This window comes from Sycon ciliatum, chromosome 4 (assembly GCF_964019385.1).
Source record: "Sycon ciliatum chromosome 4, ocSycCili1.1, whole genome shotgun sequence".
NCBI classification, from domain to species: Eukaryota; Metazoa; Porifera; class Calcarea; order Leucosolenida; family Sycettidae; genus Sycon; species Sycon ciliatum.
The window spans coordinates 33,749,296-33,770,876 of NC_088646.1; the positions used below are offsets into that span (position 1 = coordinate 33,749,296).

The 21,581-nt window shown below is 46.7% G+C and overlaps 3 protein-coding genes across 3 annotated transcripts in view; 1 reads left to right on the top strand and 2 right to left on the bottom strand.

Annotated features, from left to right (window-relative positions):
• LOC135813521 (uncharacterized) lies at positions 1 to 7,387 on the top strand (the record flags this gene model as incomplete). The annotated part of the gene is made up of 3 exons (XM_065326614.1): positions 1 to 93; positions 4,693 to 4,916; positions 6,015 to 7,387. Coding segments are annotated over 3 exons (1,482 nt in total), but the record flags the coding sequence as incomplete, so codon positions are not given.
• Positions 7,326 to 21,581, bottom strand: part of LOC135815780 (protein C-mannosyl-transferase DPY19L3-like) — a 24,084-nt gene continuing 9,828 nt past the window's right edge. Inside the window, exons 2-15 of the mRNA XM_065329119.1 lie at positions 16,645 to 16,735; positions 16,312 to 16,439; positions 15,657 to 15,802; positions 15,172 to 15,292; positions 14,566 to 14,700; positions 13,572 to 13,703; positions 13,273 to 13,380; positions 12,676 to 12,758; positions 10,845 to 11,003; positions 10,189 to 10,465; positions 9,736 to 9,792; positions 8,765 to 8,847; positions 8,163 to 8,295; positions 7,326 to 7,921 (exon numbers count right to left, since the gene is read on the bottom strand). Of these exons, the coding sequence (XP_065185191.1) occupies positions 7,586 to 7,921; positions 8,163 to 8,295; positions 8,765 to 8,847; positions 9,736 to 9,792; positions 10,189 to 10,465; positions 10,845 to 11,003; positions 12,676 to 12,758; positions 13,273 to 13,380; positions 13,572 to 13,703; positions 14,566 to 14,700; positions 15,172 to 15,292; positions 15,657 to 15,802; positions 16,312 to 16,439; positions 16,645 to 16,735 (1,989 nt within the window). The 3' untranslated portion in view covers positions 7,326 to 7,585. The remainder of the gene's footprint in view (positions 7,922 to 8,162; positions 8,296 to 8,764; positions 8,848 to 9,735; positions 9,793 to 10,188; positions 10,466 to 10,844; positions 11,004 to 12,675; positions 12,759 to 13,272; positions 13,381 to 13,571; positions 13,704 to 14,565; positions 14,701 to 15,171; positions 15,293 to 15,656; positions 15,803 to 16,311; positions 16,440 to 16,644; positions 16,736 to 21,581) is intronic.
• On the bottom strand, positions 19,221 to 20,838 carry LOC135815779 (ras-related protein Rab6-like). The gene has a single exon (XM_065329118.1). The coding sequence runs from the start codon at positions 20,692 to 20,694 to the stop codon at positions 19,933 to 19,935; it is 762 nt and encodes a 253-aa protein (XP_065185190.1). The 5' UTR covers positions 20,695 to 20,838; the 3' UTR covers positions 19,221 to 19,932.

Below are 21,581 nucleotides of genomic sequence, written 5' to 3' on the forward strand. Positions count from 1 at the left end.
CCGTCCTTCACACCATCTGCACCATCATCGTCATCATCGTCATCGTCCTCTTCATCATCACTGCCACCTTCACCTGTCGTCAGCTCTCCCAGCAACTGACCACCGGGTTCATCATCTTCACTGCACACGTCGCTTCCACACTCCTCCTCCAGCTGCCGTCGCGTTCTCTTCCTGACCGGTCTTCCCTTGCCATTGCCAAACGCCTGACAGTCGTCAACTCTTCCGCTGGCATCATCCATATTCGGAGAGTTTCGATGCATCTTTCCAGTCACCTCTGCAAACCGAGCTGCCGCCAGCCGTTTGCTCCTTCTCAGCTTTGGTGAGTTGCGGTTGTCTGCGTCCGGCGTTCCGGTACTCGCTGATAATGAAGATAAGACACAGTGTTCGTCTTTGTTTACATTAATGTTTGTTCCCAATTTCTGCGTGCTGTGTTGGTTTTTCCGAGACACCGTTTGTGGAGCAGAAGCCTCTGCCGGAACGGACAGTGGAGTTGGGTGCTTACGTGGTCGGCCACGCTTTGGTCGGGAGGACCTAGCCGCCTGTGACAATATTGAGAGCGGCACGTGTTGTTTGATACGTTCGGACAGATGTTGAAGGGTCCTACCAACATACCGACTACCACATTGTCGGCATTCAAAGTAGTAAATGAGGTGACTCAATTGTAGGGTTGGTAGGACATCCTTCAACATCGTGAACGAACGGATCGTCGTGAACACGGTAACCACATTGGTGGCAAAGTAGGTTTTCTCCACTAGGGATTTCACCACACGGGCCGTGTCCCTCGATTCTTTCCCTTTCCAGGGCAAGCAAAGAAATACGCGGCACGGCAACGGTCCGATAGCTCGTTCCTTAACAACAGGTGTAGTTGTTAGAAGTTTGTCGAGGAGCTGCTGCGGGTAGCCATTCTTCACAAATACGGAGCGTAGAAAATCAAGTTCCTGTTGTAGCTTTGTTGGTGAACAAATGCGTTGTGCCCTATTTACAAGGTTACGAACTAAGTTTGACTTGTACTGGGAAGAGCAGAACGAGTCAAACATCATGTACTGCCCGGTGAAAGTGGGTTTACGGTATACTGTAGTCAATACACCAGTCTGGGTCTTTTCGACTAACACATCCAGAAACGATAGCTTATTGGACTCTTCATGTTCACACGTAAATCTCAGTGCAGGATGGATTGTATTCAGTTTCAGCAGAAAGTCGTCAGCGTCTGCTCTCGAATCAAAGTACGTGAAGGGGTCATCCACAAACCTGACGTACAATTCCGGCCACTTATCCGAAGATAGATAAGTGGCCGGAATTGTACGTCAGGTTTGTGGATGACTCCTTCACGTACTTTGATTCGAGAGCAGACGCTGACGACTTTCTGCTGAAACTGAATACAATCCATCCTGCACTGAGATTTACGTGTGAACATGAAGAGTCCAATAAGCTATCGTTTCTGGATGTGTTAGTCGAAAAGACCCAGACTGGTGTATTGACTACAGTATACCGTAAACCCACTTTCACCGGGCAGTACATGATGTTTGACTCGTTCTGCTCTTCCCAGTACAAGTCAAACTTAGTTCGTAACCTTGTAAATAGGGCACAACGCATTTGTTCACCAACAAAGCTACAACAGGAACTTGATTTTCTACGCTCCGTATTTGTGAAGAATGGCTACCCGCAGCAGCTCCTCGACAAACTTCTAACAACTACACCTGTTGTTAAGGAACGAGCTATCGGACCGTTGCCGTGCCGCGTATTTCTTTGCTTGCCCTGGAAAGGGAAAGAATCGAGGGACACGGCCCGTGTGGTGAAATCCCTAGTGGAGAAAACCTACTTTGCCACCAATGTGGTTACCGTGTTCACGACGATCCGTTCGTTCACGATGTTGAAGGATGTCCTACCAACCCTACAATTGAGTCACCTCATTTACTACTTTGAATGCCGACAATGTGGTAGTCGGTATGTTGGTAGGACCCTTCAACATCTGTCCGAACGTATCAAACAACACGTGCCGCTCTCAATATTGTCACAGGCGGCTAGGTCCTCCCGACCAAAATACTTATCTATCTTCGATTCACAGCTATTCCAGTAAATTCGCACTCACACACACTTGCACATGCATGTCCATTGTCACACTGCACTTGCTGAATTTCCTATCATTTCTCACCTCACCTATAGTTTATTACCTGTGCAAATTGTTCCTAGGTTTGTGCTATTTTTCTTACTATGCTTGTATCCTCGCTGTTCCACTGCAAGTGTATAAATCCTATTGTAGTTTCATCATTCTCTTTAGTCACGAATTCCATTGATAATTGTGACAAGAAAACGTTCTGGAATACATGATTCGTCCCCATGGTTGTGATATGAGTGCGCATTTAGTTATATTCATTGCATTATTAAGATTATTGTCTCCACGTCGCCTTTTTATGTATTTTTCATGTTTGTATTTTTGCTTTCTGCTGCTCTCGATCTCCATTATTTGAAATTTTTCCACGTATGTAGTTTAGATTTTTGCTGGTTTTGCTGCTCTCGCTGATCTCGCCATGTTGACTAATCTTCTCACACTCCATCACACTCTATCTTCCTTTGCCATGAAGCCTACTGACAGTACAACAACGACAGTAGTTCGCCAACCTCGTCTTCAGCTGTTGGATCACTTGGTCCACCATCAGTCCGTCCTCGTCTTCGAACCGCACCCAAATAATTCAGTTTGACCTGCGCACATGGATTTGATCCTGATCAACCCCTTCGACGCTCTCCATTTTGTTTTGCATGGCAACCCTTGGAAACGAAGTCGAATCAGATTTTCGGAATGCAAAACACTGAAAATACCGTTTTTCGGAACGCGCTTTTTTCGGAAAAGCACAGTCGAAAATCATTCCGAAATTCGGAATGCAAAACCTCTCTATTCTCGCCGCGCCGTCTCGGGCATGCCGGCATGCGATAATTTATAATTATGCATGCGCATATGCGCACATGCACATGGCACATTGTATCACGTGGCGATCTAGCACGTGCACGTGTACCAGATCTCAGACTGCCCGGCGCGGCGCGGCCGGCGCCCGTACACCATGGTACACGGTATACGCACAAAGCGCGCGCGTAGCTAGGTCTACGCGATACAACTCCCAGCTGATTGCGACGATTTTATTTCAACATTTTGAACATTTCAATCACAACTCAAGCTGGGATATCCACGGCTGTTAGCTGCACTTGGATCGCGGCAACTTAGTTTTCTGCACGTGAACCATGAAAAATCAATGCATGCTCATGCATGTTCATGCATAACCAGTCAGCTGGCCTGCTCGCCCACGCATTTGACAGGTAACAATTCCATCAAATTTGAAATATCGCTTCGTTCTAAGTCTCAAAACAGTTCTAAAGTCACCAAACCACGCTGGTAATCGATGGCTATTCAATGTTAACATCTTCAGAAAGACTTCAGCCGTTTACCGAGAGTTTGGGCATCGTTGCCGTTATTTTTCACGGTGTTCTTCTTCCTCCTGTCTGGAGCTGCAATTGCATCCTGGAATTATTTGAAAGGTATTTCGTGCGGGCTGTGGGGGGTTCCAACAGGCATAAACTGACATCGCTATAGGATAACTGGTAACTTTCACCCTTCAAGGAGGTAGAGCAATGAGAATTTTTTTGTGGCGGTCGTCCAATTTTTGTGGCGGTCGTGGCTGTATTTGTGCACTTCCGAGGCTTTCATTCTGCCTGATGCTACTCTCTACTGTATGGGAATCGATGTTTAGGCACATGTAGCTGTCTTATTTGGTAGATCTGCTGTTTTCAATCACTTGGGACACTTTGTCTAGCCTATTTGTCTTTCGTTCGTGCCATCTATCAGTTTTGTGGGGTGCCTTGACCTGTATTTGTGAAGTTCTCGAGTAAAGACCCTAATTCTTGACTGGAGTCACGTCCTGAATTGAATTTGCTGGGTGAGCCCTCGTTCACGCAGTTGTACTTATCGTAATAGTCAATATCTGGTTGCTGGACGGACTAGCGGCTAGAATAGGGATGACCAAATGGTCCAAGTGTGTACTACACTACAGTGTAGTACTCGTACACGATTATTGTTTCCATCATCGTGAAATGAGCGTTGTGGAATTGCAGTCGTCTGCCTTTGGCACTGAGGACCTGAGGAGAGTTCATTGTTACTTCTGCTCAGCATTGAAGCGATCATCAGCTCTCTTTGTTCTAATTATTGAGAGGACATACCGGCATCGCAATCAAGTAAAGATTAGGCAAACCTCGCCAACCTCCAAAGAGAGTCGAAGATATTTTCTCCAAATGCAAAGACGATCTTTGTCAGTTTGTGACTTGCATTTGCGTGCATACATGAGCAAGTCACGGACCACGGCACGTGCGCGGTTACCATGCCATCTCGAACCGACGCCATCTTTCTAAGTTGCCGCTTCTTGACAGCCGTGTATCCGGATATTGAAAGACAGTTTACAGTATGTACTGAACATTGGCACTAATAAGTAATAATTAATTTTACAACGAAAGCGTGTAGTCTACATGTACCTGGGTTTGTAGATGATCTGACAGATTCCTTGAGGACGGTCTCGCAAATCAAGTAAGCTTAGTTTGGCACAAATAAATTATTGTCGTAGTGCTTAGTAGTACTAACACAGGTCGAAGACAGGTCGACTCACTGTGCTACTGTCAAACAGGAGCCCAAGTATAGCTCAGTAGTATTGATTAGTGTGTCTGATGTGCAGCTTATCTAAGCAAAGCGCTGATCTTCAAAGAAGTGAATTTGTGGCAGGTTCTGAGGATGACTTGGGAAGGCCACTGGCTGAGGCATTGGCGAATGTTCACTATAACATCATCCTCATGGGATGCAGATATCCCCAGGCTGTGGAAGATCGTGTGAGACAATGGAAGCCAACTACATGGGAGAGTGTGACAGCTTGTAAAGGAAGGTGAGTTGGTGCTTTTTTGCACTTTCGTATTATTTATTTTTACACCCACATATGCCCATACCAGTAATCTTTTTTCTTTTTTTTAGAACTTTGAAACTCCCCTGTACTAGTGCACTGAAGCAAAACCTCAAGCCTGCAACACACGAACAGTCCTCAGCTACACCATACCACGCACAACAAGCTTTCGAAAAAGAGGGCATCGTCCTTGAGTTGCCATTGTGACCATGCTTATCTGTCCCCGGGGAAAATTGCGGAAAAGATCGCAAAAACGCGGGGAAAAACGCGGCATAATATGGCATAATTTGCGGTGAATTTGCGGTAAATATGCGGTAAAATATGCGGTAAATATGCGGTGAATAATATTTATGTGCGGAAATTTTCAGTGAGTATGTAGTGAAATCAATCAGTTACAAGTCTCTGGTGTAAGCACTCGTTATATTTGAGTAAAAAGCCGCCACGATGAGACGTTGCTGACCGAAGAGTGCACTTTGTGTACGTGTAGTGCAACAAAAAAGTTCAAAAACGCGGGAAAATCGCGGAAAACGCGGTCTTTTAAAAAATCGCAAAAAACGCGGAAAAAAACGCGGCCGCGGAATCGCAATTTTCCCCGGGGACAGGCTTATAATTTCGAACACCGACATTTCGATTGTTGGCCAGCTATAATGTGATGTTTCAGCATGCCATTTTATTGCATGGTTATCAAATTATCATGCAGGGCTGTGAAAAATTAATCATGTATGTGCATGCCAACCCGATGATAACAGGACAAAACTTGGTAAATATGCAATTGGGATACGAACTTAGAAGAAGTTTGGAGGCTTCCTGCAGTTTCATAGTAGATACAATTGGGTGAACTCACCCATTCCACAATACTCTGCAAATTTCCGAACCATTCCATTATATACGTTTCGGCCAATGGCCTTCCTCAAGTAGTCAATGATATCCCTAAGGCTACGAACTTGCTTGTCAAAATCAAAAAATACTGCTGTTTGTTTTAGAACGTGCCTCGCACAGCGCACACTTCCACTGTGCTGATAATGCAGGGTGCAGGTTGTGACAGAAAGTTTGGGGTCTTCTGGTTTGCTGTGGTGTGTTTAGATCAGCGCCAACACCCGTGCCACGTCGAGAAAGCAAAGCGGTAGTAGTAGAGCTAGAAGTCAGCGCGGCTGCAGTGGCCAATGATGTGCCTGTCGACGCGGCCGATTGCCATAGCATAAACAGCACTACTGCTGCTGCTGCTGCTGCTGCTGCTGCTACTACGACTCCTGATGGGGCTACGTTCCCGCCCAGATTACTGTCCCTGGCGCAGAGGATGCGAATGCGTGCCTGTGAGAACGAGCAACTGTATGTGGCCAAATTAAATGATGCGGGTCAACTGTCGCGAGTGGTCGTTGACTATGTGACTAGTGAGATGGACTCGGCTGGTATGCATAGCGTGAGTGTAGTCATTGATTCCGTGCACGTGGCACGCGGTTCTGCACCGCAGAAGAAATCCGCAAAGCACCTGGCGGCCAAGAACGCGTTTGAGCGCTTGCGTGCAGCTCAGCAGTCGCTCGGAATCGCGGTAGTTCCTTCGGGCATGCAGGTGATCAAGGAGGCAAAGTCTCACATTGACCACGCTGATCTAGTAAGTAAAACGTATCATGATGCAGACAAGGTCAGTGAGAACAGCAAAGGAAGCATGCTGCTGAAGAAAATGGGCTACAGTGGAACGGGCGGTCTTGGGAAAGATGGCCAGGGCCGTGCCGAGCCCGTCATTGAGACAGGCACATCAGGTACCGGTCATCGTCACGGTATTGGCGCTATGGAGGAAGGTGACCTAGACAAAACACGCATTGAGCACCTACTGCGCGATTTCCTGTCCTCAGACGAGGAGTCGCTTGTGTTCGGCAAGGGTCTTGCCAAAGAGAACAGGGCAATCGTGCACACGCTCAGCCAGCGCATGGGCTTGCTGCATCGATCTCACGGCCAGGGAGAGGGACGTCAGCTTGTTGTACAGAAGCGACCTGGCAGCGCCGTGGCCAACAATGGCGGCGCGCACACCAACCGTCGCCGTCACACTACCCAGGGCAGCGAGATTGCCCCACCTCACCACCGGAACTCTCAGCATGATGACGCCCAGTATAGCGGACAGTACCAGCATAACTACCAGCAAGCACCGGCACGTGGTGGTAGACACCCGAGACAACGTCAGCGCGATAGCAGGAGAAACCAGTACACCGATGGACCACCCCCACCAAGGAGAAGACATGCGCCATACTGATACCATTGATTTCTTTTTCTTTCTTTTTGTTTTGTACACAGACTTGAAAGTGTACCGGTATACAACGGTATTTGAGTTGAAATCGCTTGATTCAGTGCTCAGTCCCGCTCCATAACATTATCCTTTCATCCAACAAGCACACTGTCTTGTCATTCAGCATTATAATCATGGGAAATCTTCCATGTGCAACCATTCATGAAAAAATATACTATCCGTTTCGGGCTGATGATCGGAAATCAATACTTTTGAAATATTTATATCATCTGTACAAGTAAACTGAGCATGAAATATATACCAGCCGTATGATAGCATTGTCTTGCGTAGTTGTATGAAAAGAGAAAGATAGAAAGAAATGGGCCCAGCTTGAAACAGCTGGACATTTCGCTATGAATACACCTCTCATGTTTCACTTATCGCTGCTGAGGTTGAGAACTTTAAACACACGGAATGTCTTGTTGCTGAAACTCGAGCGGAAGTACTTCTTATAGCTGTCATCGGCTTGAACCTCGTCACAGAAACGCCCATGCTCAGATGGCACCAGCGTTTCGTTGTGCTGCCCGTCTGGAAAGTCCAGTGTATGCCCGTTGCAGCGGTCCATGATGTCGGGCAGTCGGCAGCCAGGCCAGCGTTCGTCGTTGTGCGCATAGCAGATGCTCTTCTCCAGGATGATGTAGTCGATGCCGTATTTACGCAGGTTGCGATGCACCAGTTCCGCTGGCTGCTTGCCATAGATTTGGTAGATCTGCAGTGGAGATGACAACAGGCAGGCAAACATGCAGAATTTTAAAATTCAAATTTTAATTCATTGTGTAGGCCAGAAGACGAGGATTCTTTTTGATTTTGCGCGCGCGCAGACAGGTAGAACGTCATCAAAAAACATGAAGCACGACCGCGGTACCGCGAATGGCGAGTGTCAGTGGAACCGCGCTGCTCCGCTGCATGCAGCCAAGTACCGCGGAGCCGCAGTGGAACCCGGCCCTTACCTCCCATGTGCGCTCTCGGAGTCGCCTGTCTTCGTAGTGTGGATGGTTGGCGATGGGATGACCTGTACACAGCTTGACCCCAGCCATCAGCTGCATACTGCCAGCAAAGGCAGCCGTTGTCCGCGTTGATTTCCTTTCAGGGCACAGACAAGAAGACGATATAGCACTTGCTTTCCCAGCACAGATAAACCATTGTTACTCACTCTTGTTCACATCAACAACACAGTGCGATTGATAGCAAATGTGTCTCGCACTCAATTCTGATCCCCGGGGCCGGATTGGAGGCCCTTTTTCTTCATTTCATAGGGCTGAATAATGTGTGCATAGTCTAGATGGAGGTCATTCTCTCAAGCATCTGCTTTCGAAATCATGCTTGCATGATTGGAGCAAAGCATTGCAACGTGGACATGTCACACTAGTACAGCACGATGGTGCAGGTGTCCAGATTAGGAGCAGGGAGTTTTCTTCTTTTCCGCACTGAAAAACCATCGCTTTAGGAGCTGCATCTGCGCCTTGATCCTTGAAGGGCGGTGGCGTTCCTACGGATGCGTTTCATCATAGCTTATCATCGTATCTAATAATTATAACGAAGCAGTACTCACGTGATCCATTTCATCAGGGCCACTGTGTCCGGATCGTAGAACTCGCCAAGATATCCCAGCTCCTCACTTATTATGGGCAAGTACTGTGCAGGACACACAGGACACACACACAGGACACAAACACACAGGACACATACACACACACATACACACACACACACACACACACACACACACACACACGCACGCGCACACAGGAGTGGATGTCGAACAAGCAAAGTGCAAGCCCAGGCAGACAGACAGCATTGCTCTTCAAAGAAACGATTCTACTTCAGGTACAATCATCACTTCTATCATAGGACATCACTAAGCCCGATTCTTACTTTATTTCGCCTAGAGGAAACACTTCACAATGTGTACGGTGATGGTCGTGCCATGGGCCAAACAAGTTGAACTCAAGGAAACCTTTTCGTCGCGACTGGCGCTGCGATGCGTTTCCCACGTTCGAAATGAAGTGTCAATCGAGCATTACTCTTGTGCCTGTCCACATGTACTTTGCTTTGCTTTGCTTCTACAGTCGAATGTCACTTATCCGACCACTTCGGGAATCAGGCATGTTGGATAACTGGATATGTTGGATAACTGACATCATTTTTTATGTGCATATATGGCTGGATTTCACTGATTTATGTACACAATACCCAAATATAATATATTCATGCATATTCATGAATTGCTCCATGTACACATACATGTTAGCATACTTGACCACATCTACTTCAAGTAAATGCATATTACACCGTATAATATACACACAAAAAAAGTTTTTTAAAGAATTTTACTGTTGAGAGTCATAAAATTACCACTCCCGGGCTTGTCGGATAACCGACGTGCTCGGATAACTGGCGACCGGATAAGTGACATTCGACTGTACTTGAAGTAGTCATGTGACATCTACATGTGTGTTGGAGGTCTATAAAGTACGACTGTACAGTTCTGAATCACATGTTACATCCGGCGTTGAGACTTACTGTGTACACGAGAAAGCCAGCCATTGCCAGTACCACGAGATGCTGTAACACACGGGCCTAGCATGCACACACAGTCGAGAACAATACAAGGGAATGTTATGCAAGAATACAAGCTTTGCTGAGGTCTCGGGATGGAGATTATAATTGACAGGACCCGCTACCGAAGTCACACTCAGCCTGCTACAAGCATTGTACGTTTGGAGTACAGAGAAGTTATGAAAGTGTAATGTACTAGCACACTGGGAACAGAGAGAATCAAGTTTCTCGTTCCTGTTGTTGCTGCTGCTGTTGTTTGTTGTTGTTGTTGTTTCTTGCAAAAAGAAACGTGGCTCTCTCTCTCTCTCTGTGCCCGGCTCTGCACTTCACGTGTGTCGAGCACGATAGCAGCGTCAGTGCCTACCTTTGTGTCATGTAAATAAGTAATAACTGGTATCGTTGTACTGGTTGGCTTACCGCTTTCTCGCTCTTCACACCAACGCGACTCAACAGCCACTGGTAGAGCTGTGCGTCGCTGACACCCACGGCTGCCAGTATGCACATGTGCGGCGTCCACAGGTACTTGAAGCGCAGCGTCGTGAACGCCACAAACCCAAAGAAGCAAGTGTAGAGCAGATGATAGGCAATGTCCGGTCTTCCCAGCAGCCAGCCACTGCCACTGCCGGTGTCATCAGCGCTTGCATCGTCGTCACGTGCATCATCACACTTTACCTTACTGGGATGGCTCTGGGCCCTGCAGCAAAGCCGATAGTAGGGGGAAATATATAGCACATTCCCAACAACTACTCACACAAAATCAAGGTCAGCACGTGGATACTGAACGCTCTGATCAGGCAGCTTTCTAACATATACTGCACAACTCGGGGGCTAGTCATCACAAGATGTAGAGGGTGTCTTTAGCATGCGGATAAACTGATGACTCTTTCGGACACAACTCTGTAGTACTTCCTGGTGTATTATGTTCTTCAGCATGTAGTTTACGTTAAAGCACTGCAAACTACTGCGAAGGTAGCATCTGTCTCTGAACTTCTAAGTACAAACAAATGCCCAGTGCCAAAGAAACCGCTACAATAGCCTGTGACAGTAGCACTTAGACAGTACTGAATACTCACCACCAGTTGGCGAGGACGGAGATAGTGAGCAGAATGAGTAGCACCGCTGCACTGCCTGCGTACGGTACGAGCAAGAAGTTCCGCAGTAGGTCCTGCCAGACCTCATGCGGCAAGCCCTTGAACGACGGATCGCAGATGTACAGCAGTACGTCGAAATCCCTGATCAAACAGAGCATTCAGCACAGCCATGCCATCCTTACTCTACACTACAGTGCTGAGCATGAAGTACAGTCAGACCTCGTTTATCCGGTCCTCTTTTATCCGGATCCCTTGCCATCCGGAAGAAAATCGTTGGTTACGGATTTACAGCATATGCAGTGCTGCCAAATAATTTTCGCCCAAAATCTGACACCTTTTACTGCATGCTCGGTCACATGGTGCGAATTTTTCCTGTTAGCATTTTTTCAGAGAATTCAAAATATCGCCCAAAATAAGAAGAAAGTTCGCTTTGTTGCCATTGTAACCAACACGGCGCCCAGCAGTTCTCATGCATTTTGTAATGCATGAGTGCTTTTAGAAGCACATGCATAGTGCTTTGTGCATTCAGTTGCGATCAAAAGTGAAAATACAGGGCTTCTGCATGGGAAAGTACTGACCACTGACAATTTTGGCTGCTTTTCAGACGTACCCTTTTTCGGACCGGTTTTCGGAAGAGCCTTCAAAAAATCGGACGGTTTGGCAGCACTGCATATGCTATGCATGCACACAGTATTATGTGTTCGATTATCCGGTTCCCTCGCCTATCCGGAAATTTTAGTGGAAAACGAATGTGTGCAGTTATGCGAGGTCTGACTGTATACACAACGGAATGTGTACTGTACGGAGACAGTGTGTGCACATCCATGCATAACAAAGGCCCCCAAAACTGTTTAGCCCACAGCTCACTCCAAGAGTCATTTTATATTCAGAATTCAAGTTCGAAGCAGCTGTATGGAGGAATTGATGTCAATATCTACTACGGTTTGGAGTTCTGTTGCTGGTGGGGTGAACGAGGTCAGACGGAGAGCGCATGTGGTGGCCACGGTTTGACTATAGACTTCATGTTCGTCACGTTTCAACCTTCTTTCGAACAACATACAGAATACAATCCTAATCTGAATTCATCTCTAAACTAGGGGTGAAACGAGTATCTATTTTGACCAATCGATCACTCATTCATAATATTCAATCGAGTATCCGATTATTTCGAGTGTGTTACCAAAATTCGAAAGCGCTAGATTTGTGAGTTCTCGACCAATTCGGAAGAAAATATCTGTGAACATTGAACAAAAGTCGCCAACGTCTTGTACAGAGTGTAAAGTCACGATTTTCATCAGTATTTTCATATAATATATGAAAATAGTCAAAATACTGATGAAAATCGTTAGTTATGATATTATCGTAACTATTACTACGTTACTTGCCGTGGTGATCGCATCGTCCAAGTCATAAAATAGTGACTCAATGCATGCATACCAGTGGATGAGCGGCACAACAAAAGATTTTGAAAAATAGAATGCCAATACTTAAAAAAATAAAAAAAACGATCGAGTGTAAAAAAATTTCGAATACTCGATCGTTTGAAATTTTCGAAGGAATACTCGAATATTCGAACTAATCGTTTCGCCCCTACTCATAACTCATCACAAGTATATTCCGGCAGTAGGATTAATTGTTTTCAATGGACTACCACTCTCTTTTCCTGGGGAAGGATGTTTAAATTTACCACCTACATGATTGTATCTTTAAAACAATAGGAGGAGAGAGACAGTGTTTTACTCCGAGTTTCACGCACTAAGCGATCCGATCAGAAAACAATGATTGTATCTTTTTAAAATACCAATACACTGACCTGTCAGCCCAAGGTGAACTCAGACCAAGCTTGGCCCGGACAAAATTGTAAATGTGACGATCAGCCTCTTCAGCTATCAGTGCCTATTTCCAGGACAAGACACAGATTCGGGGCACATTTCAGGCAACCATGTCAACATGACACACTAGGCTACATATCAGTGTAACGAGAGGTAGGTACATTGAATATGCTGTATTTGTCCACCGTTTATGAACGACAGCTGTTATTGGGAGTGTGGTGCTTTAGAGCTGTTGCTGTGCAGAACTTATTACGCACTATGGCGAAACCTGTGTTGGGCGACCAGCCCACAATGCACAGAAAATTGGTCTTCCAAAACAGGTCTTTCTTCAGCTTCTGTTTCTATACAGGTTAGAATGTGCGTTGAAACATAACTTAGTCTTCTACATGACATAACTGGTCGTTGAACACCGGTGGTCTCTGATGTATTGCAGTGGTCTTCTCACACTCACTCGGGTGTTCATTGTAGCACTGTATGTGCAGGCAGTACTTCAAAGTATGAGACACACCAGTACACCAGCACACCAGCACACCAGCACACCGATCCACGACTGGAGACCCAGCGCAACGTGTCCTCACCTTTATCGTGACATTGGCAACTGCGGCTACAGCGAACGTCAGCAGTGTGTAGCCAACCAGCTTCCCAAAGTTGCCAATAAATGATCGGCTGCGTAAACCATCCTCACCCTGCTCAATAGCAACAACAACAAAAAGTACAGAAGGCAGGTAGAAAGCAACTGCACTACTTCAGTATCTTGTAAAGCCCATATACAAGTCTCATACAAGTTTGAGTAATACGTAATACAATTTATTCGAATAACCTAGCTTAGCCCTCGCGCCTAGACCTCACATCGGTTTGTACATGGGTAATTCTTTACCTGAATGGTGAAGACAATGAGCGATCCTAGAATGAAGCTGATCACGAGCGAGCGCGGTATCAGCGTGTTGCCAAATTGCAACAAGCACACCGCCGCCAAGCACAGCAGCTGCACCATCATGACGTTACGAACCTGCAAGCAGCAAGCAACACAGTCACGGCGGCGTTTGCACAGTGTAGAATTCAATGACTAGACGTATATGGGTACAGGTAGAATCCTGATAATTCGAATATGGCTTAATTCGAACATACTGCTTAATTAGAAGTTTTTCCAGGACCGATTTCTATCAATACGATTTCTGATAATTCGAACCTTGAACTGGACATGTTCGGTTAATTAGAAGTCCGACGAATTCCACTTACATAGAAAATGTGTGGGATTTGTGCTGATAATTCGAAGTTAGCAAAGTGTAATTCGAAGTTCACTGCACACTGTACTGGTCAGTTCAGTTTGCATGAGCAGGCTGTGCCGTTCGGTTCCGTATCCGTGAAATCTGTGTCTAAGGTCCATAGCGCGACTCTGCGTGACCATGAGAGCATTTTGACATACATGTGTTGTGGGTTCATGTTCGGATAATTAGAATGTCCGGATAATTAGAAGTTTTATCCTGGCATTTTGAGGTTCAAATTATCAGGATTCTACCTGTATAAGAAAAGTGCAGTCGTGGCCAAAGAAATCCAGCCCACATGCCGAACTGAGCAGCGCCAAGGCACAGGCGGCCCCTGCAACCCTCGGATGGGTTCTTTGGACTGTGCCTGATGGAATTGAAATGAAAATGCGGCGCTGCCTTTTGACTCGTGGGTCTGATTTTGTTGGCCATGACAGTAAAACCGAGTTCATAGCTTGGATAACACAAGAGAAGTCAGTGGTCAACTGCAACCAACTTTTCCTGGATCACCGTGATCCTTCCTAAGTACATGTAGAAGTGCACAGTGGACAAGATTGCACTGGTTGCAGTGGCTTACTGTCTTGCGGCTCCCGCCCTCCAACTTACCTTATGTGTGGGAACCAGCTGCAGTGCTTGTGAAGAGTAGAGGGCAAATGCTTGCAGCAGCAGTACAAACTGCGCAAACTGCCATGTCACAGACAGGCAGAATGTACAAATGGTGATGGCTGCCAGAAGTATCTCCTATGGCACAAGCGGGGGAGAGAGGAAGAAGGACATCCACTCCAAGACCCATACACAAGCAGAGCCGAGGACCCAAGCCAGTCCAAGACACACAGGGAATCATTGAACTTGAGGCAACCAAAGAGACAAGGAAGAAACAGACAGAATAGGACAGAATCTAGTTGGAAAAAAGGAAGAAGGGGAAGGAAGGAGAAGGCAAAGGTGAAGTTCATGAACGTTCAAGATCCATTCCTAGCACCCATCATAAAAAAGGCAGGTCAAGATGACGAATGTGTAGTACTCAGACATGCACCATCTATCTACTTGAGTCTCTGGGGGGGGGGGGGGGACCAATGTACGGAAAGTCAGGAATGAACTTAGACAATGGACTACCATTACCAACTGACAGCATGACTGTACATAACTTTAGTAGCATTAAAGTATACTGTTTCATGACAAGCTGAGCGGTGCTGTGCCGCCGGCATAGCTTACATGCGGAATTGAAGATCTACGCTTGAAGTAGATTGTGACAAACAGCAGTTGGGCAAAGATGAATGGAATAGAGAAGCTCTCCCGCAGTGGCATAGAGAACCACACTCGAGTCGTATCCTGCCTGCAAACAAGAACAGGAAGCACACACACACACCGGAAGTGAAGACAGCCAGCAGCACCTGACCTCTGAAGCCCATCAAAAAATGACTACAGTACAAAGAGAAAAATGAAAAAGTGCTGGAATACCCTGGATCAACTGTGTATATCACCAACCCAGCCCCGTGGCATTCTCCGGTTGGAAACATCACAGCACCTGCGCTATCCAGCATGCCGCTGAGCCTGCAATGCCATCACATCTATAGTTTACAGTGACGTTGTCAGTGAGCAGAATAATGCTGCTGCTACTGCTGCTATTTCATATTCAATGTCAAAGGAATACTGTGCATTGTGTCAGTCGTACGCCGACTGAGCGGTGCTTTACTCACCTGTTGATGGTGAACAGCAGTACGGAGAGCACACCACCAGCCCAGCCACCAGTCAGGACCCAGACCGTGCAGAAGATGGCCACTACATACATAGCCTGCAGTGACCAGACTGCATTCAAGTAAAAGTAGACGGGCTCCGTGTTGATCTGTGGGCACAGCATGCAATGCACATAACATCACTAAAGCTCAGGTCAGCTTTCAACCCCACCGCCCATCAGGAGCGGATCCAGGAGGGGTTCCAGGGGTTCCGCGGTGTAATGTTCCTGATTGAACAACTCCCTAAATTTCGCAAATGTACTACTGGCAACCATATGCGTGTCCTTGTACATGTACCAGCTATTCACGGTTTTGACTATTGGACCCCCCCCCCCCCCTGTAGAGATCGCTGGATCCGCCGCTGGCCATGAGGGCAGGTACTAACACTGTTCTTCCGGATCCTTGATACGATTGAGACTAGAGGATACCTACAAGCATACAAAGTCAACATCCTGAGTGTAAACGGCTCAGCGAAAGAGAACGTAACTGAATTAGTGCTAAATGCGACTCTTGCTTGCGATATAACTACTCGTACTACTCATCGTAAGACACAATGCCGTGTATACAGGTACGTTGAAATAATGCCAGTTGTCTTGGACTAGCATGCGGATGAACTCACCAGGAGAGGCACACGGAATGTCCTGAAGAGAATGCCGAGCAGGACTTCCTGGTGAATGTTCATCCTCTCCATGACGTTGATGGTGTGGCCATGTTCCGTCATGTTGTCGTACATCAGCTGATGAATGCCTGCGTGAATACGGGCAGCATAAGCGTTACAAGTCGACAGGGTGCGATGGGTGTGACTTCACAAAAGTGTTTCTAATGAAATTGACTCCAATCACAAATATTTCCAGGTTCAAATTAGTCTGTGATCACAAATCGCAAACTAAAACCGGCGCAGATATTTCTTGGTTTACAGTATCCACCAAACTAAGAGCATGGTCCCATGTACCTTTGTCCAAGGATTTAGCTTCAACCAGCTGCTTGAAGTATGAGTAGAATAGGCCAGTTTCTGTACGAAACGAAATCTCCCTCTCCACGGTCTGCAGCAAGATGAGAGCAGAAAATCGGAGAAGAGAGCAAGAATTATGGGAACTACATTCCGAAAATATATGCGAAGCCTACATCTGTTGAAAGTTCTTGAAAGTGGTCTTATGTTTAAAAGGATTCCCCAAAGGCATCTCGCCTGTCGAGGGGGTCTCCATAATCGGAAGTGCTATTACAGATGAGAGATGAGCACGCTGTGTAGCCTCTGCTCATCAACTCTGCAATGTGACTAGGGGATGCCCCACCAAAATCAGGCAGGGCAAGTAGATCTACAGGACTTGCCAGAGAGGCAGGCGCTGAAGTCTCTGTACACCGTATCCATGCAATGGTGGGGTTGATCCTCTCTTGTAGTTTGGAACGTGTGCGTTGCCAAAATAATCTCCTGTGTGACAAATTAGTATGGGTGTTTGAGAAATTCAGGCCGCAGCATAGTGCTGCATACGAACATGAAATAGGACAGGGATGTGCTGTTGACACTACAAGTACAAGTACAATACTACTAAGTCTTGTACTAATCACTAGCTGTAGACAGTGCAAAATGTAGTTCTCATCTGGGTGGTATTACGCTACTGTCACAGTGAGATAGAGCCTTGAATCGTAACCCACACCCAGGAACCAGACACAGGAATCTGATCATGGAATACGCCCATCCCATCCATACTGGTAGTACTCCAGTTTCTTTAGACAATCAGTCTAGGACTGTCCGAAGTAATGTTAGTTGCTACATGTACACTGTACTTGCAAAGTCTGCTATGACAACTCCCCAGGTGTTTTCTACAACTCACTACTACTACTATTCTGACATGACTGGGTACATGCACACCATGTACTTGCTGTCATAGCAGATGCACGTATAGCATAACTACAGCATGTAGCATATCAATCATAGTATGTAAGGTGTACGACTGGGTGCGGCCATCGTTTTGACCATTGTTATTCAGCCACCAGGCCAGCACACAGCATTATTACGAGCTTACGGCCATACAGGGGAAGCATCCCTGCAGTACCTCTTTCATGACAGCAAGGCGCAGCAAGCAGCCCCAGCTAGCTACTGCCAATGGATGTGTCAAAGAGTACAACTGCTGCGGGCCAAATATGCACAGGCTGACAGTGGGTGTCAGCACTTGCCATGTTTGGCAGCTCTGCTGATGCTATACTAGTCCTACTGGTTGTGTACATGCGTGTGCATGTGTGTGCATGATAGCAGACGGGCTGCTAGCACAAATGTAAACATAGCATGCTGTGTAGGGGTTGTTTGCGCATGGCAACTACTTATACTTTACTACCCGACCGGCCCCAAAATATCCCAACACAGAGATTATTTTCGGTATTGGACAGCCCAGTCCTGAACCCAGAAGGCACTGGGAGTGGAGCACTCAGCTCAAACAGACCACCATTATAGCACACAGCCCCCAGCCATTCCTGAAGCCCAGTAGCGCTTTCATGGGCTTGTAGCCTGGGTGTACTTGCGAATTCAAATAAAGAATACATGAAAAAAACCTACAAAATCAGTGCCCGCTTTTACACAACAGTAAACACAGAAGCGTGTACACATGGTACATGTACACCCACACGCCATCATTACACTCCATCATTGCACTCCATCATTACACTCCATCATTGCACTCCATCATTACACTCTATCATTACACTCCATCATTACACTCCATCATTACACTCCATCATTACACTCCATCATTACACTCCATCATTGCACTCCATCATTACACTCCATCATTACACTCCATCATTACATGCCATCATTACACTCCATCATTACATGCCAGGTCTACAAGTACAAGCCATCACTATGCGCCAGCACAACACAACACCGAAATGCTGAAACAGTATTAGCAGGACTAACAGATACACTCTATTACATAATGTACAGGTACTGGTAATACAGTCAGTCACCGCACTGCACTACTGCACTACTGCACTACTGCACTTCGGATATCAACATGACAACACGCCAAGTCCCGTCTTTGTCTTTGACACTAGCTAGCTACATTGTGTCATCCCACAGGAGAGGGACGCATGGCACTCCTTATCCACAGTGCCAGTGGGGGACAAAGACAACTCCGAAAATCCCAACTGTCCCAAGACACCTACTTCCCAGTCAACGTCATTATCAGCTGGCTTATCATGTCACAACAGGATAGTGTGCTGTCTGATGTGGCACATTCAATGATTCATGCAATGCTGCTGTGACTACATCCCACATCCTGCCAACTAACATTACTTGGGGGGTTTGCAATCCTCTGACACTAGTCTTTCTTTCCAATGATTAGTCATTCACTAGCAGCCGGGATTTTACGATTCACTAGTCCTTCAAACAACAATCCAAGGCCACTGCACTGACGCACTGTCCTCTTTCCACGCCATCCCACCACCCACCCTGTGCACAAACCACTGCGAACCAGAGCACCCTGCAGGCTGCAGTCATGCCCACACAGCAACATTGCAGGCAACACTTGCCAGTAAACCTGAGTACTTGATATTCTCAGTAGGTGATAATAGTGTGACCACATAAGATCTCAAGTGCGGAATAAAGTACATAAAGAGGCACAGAAGGCAGCCCAAAGACAAAGTCAAGTAAGTGCGTGGGGTGGTTTCTCAAAGTTAGGGGCTCAAGCTGACAAGTATCAAAATAAAATAACACTCAAACCAAAATGGGAAAGCAGCCTCAGGCTCAACTACTGGTCCTGACTCAGTCAATCACTAGTTTTAGCAGCAGTGGTAGTACAGTCATGTACCTACGCACTTACAACCAATACCAAAACTGATTGAGTACAGTAACTGGATAATAATACTGATAGATAGATATGTGGCGACATTAGTGATGCCATCCAGATGAAGTCCAGGAAAATAACGTTACTCCACGAAATAGATAGAAGGCTTTGTGTTGTCCTCAGTGGGGGATATAGGTTATTGCATCTCAAACTACTTCCAGTCATAGCAGGTCACGCACTGACTGTTCTATTCAGTCTTTATGGCCATTCAAGAATCAAGGCATTGATTCCGTCAAAGTCAAGTAAACCGCTTCAGTGGCCAGCCAACGGATCAACGGATCGCTGTGCCAATCCCAGAATGGTCACCGTCATCATCCAGGCCCAAGGAAGTCAAAGAGGTAGTTGAAACGGCACTGCAAACTCCAGGCATGAACAAGTCACAGGACTCAGGAGAGACCGGCTCACGCTTCCTGTACGACCGTGTCATTGCGTTGTTGAACCTGAGCACCGTAGACCGTCGACTTGACGAACGACGCGACGCAGTTCCAAACGACACTGCAGCCGCAACCATACTGGTTTCCCAACGCATCTCCACTGGGAATGTCGGGAAGAACTAGATTGGCACACAGCGCGTCTTGCTTTTCCTGCTCCTCTGCGGCCTTCTTCTCCTCTTGCTCCTTCATTGATTCATTCGTCAGAGAGTTCATTCCAGCGGTCAAAATCTGGTTGAAAGCTGCCTTTACACCGATGGCGCTTTGAGCACTTGTTTCGCAAAAGGCGACACCGATCTCCTTGGCCTTGGCCTGGCCTTCACTTGTGGATATCTGTCGCTCAGCTGTGCACACATCGCATTTGTTGCCGACCAGCATTATGAATACATCGTCTCCGTGCTCCTGCCGGACTCGCTCGACATGGTCGAGCGCTACCTCATAGGACGGCCGTCGCGACACGTCGTACGCAACCAGGACCAGTCGGCTATCTCGAATGTACGAGGGAAGCAAGCTATCAAAACACTTTCGACCGGCTGAGTCCCAGAACTGCACTCGAAGAACATTGTCCGGTCGGTAAATCATCTTGGTTAGGAAATCAATACCGAACGTTGGATAGTAGTTCGTCTCGAATGTGTCAAAGATGAAGCGACTGATTAGCGCAGTTTTTCCAACAGTCATGTCACCAAGGACCAGCACGTCGAGCTTGATCACTTTCTTCTCAAAGTCCGCCATGATGACTATTATCAAAATACTAGTAAACTCGCAGTGACTAACTACAAGGTAACAAGTCCTACAAGTTACTGTAGTGCATGAAGGAACAAAGGAAACAAAAAATGAAAGAAACCTTGCGGCAAGCTAGAGAACTGATGTGCCTTACAGCACCATCAATGCTTTTATAGCCGCCGCCACTCTCTGTTTCTACCAGTTGGCAGGTCACAACTGTTATTTGCGTCTGAAGTGGACATGCAGCGGGCGCAAACAGCTGAGGACCGTGCCCAGCATGCAGTGCATTTCACGCACAAGTGCGGCACACACTCACGCCAAGCACGCAAACAGGGCCAGCCCCGCCGCGTGTGTGCTCATTCAGAAGTCAAGTGTCGCGGCACGTAACGGTCTAGTCCAGGGATTTCACCCATCTGCACATGCACACGCACGTACACGGACGGTTGACACCCGAAGTAGATCTACGCAAGGGCAATACACATGATACAACTATTACTTCAAGCAGTACAGTTGTAGACCTACACCATCGCCATCGATGAGCTACACGCCAACAAAATAAAACCAGCAGAAGCATACTACGCCTACACTAGGCCACAGCCTCTCTACGCGGATCTACCACAGCCACTGCACTGGGGAAGTACTTTTTTACTAGTTGTGTGGGACTTCCCTTCACTCGTCTTCTGTAGTTCTGAAGTAAATAGTTAGTTCTGTCTACTTGTTGTAGTAGTTCATCATGTTCACAAAAATGGTCCACACTTCACTTTGATTTTCGAGTGTTGCTCAGTACAGTACTATGTCAGTAGCTGCTGCTTCGCTGTAGCGCACTACACATAGATCTACTGCTCGGTCAACCAACTCCTGCCAAGCACTACGTTTGTAGACCGCAGCCTAGAACG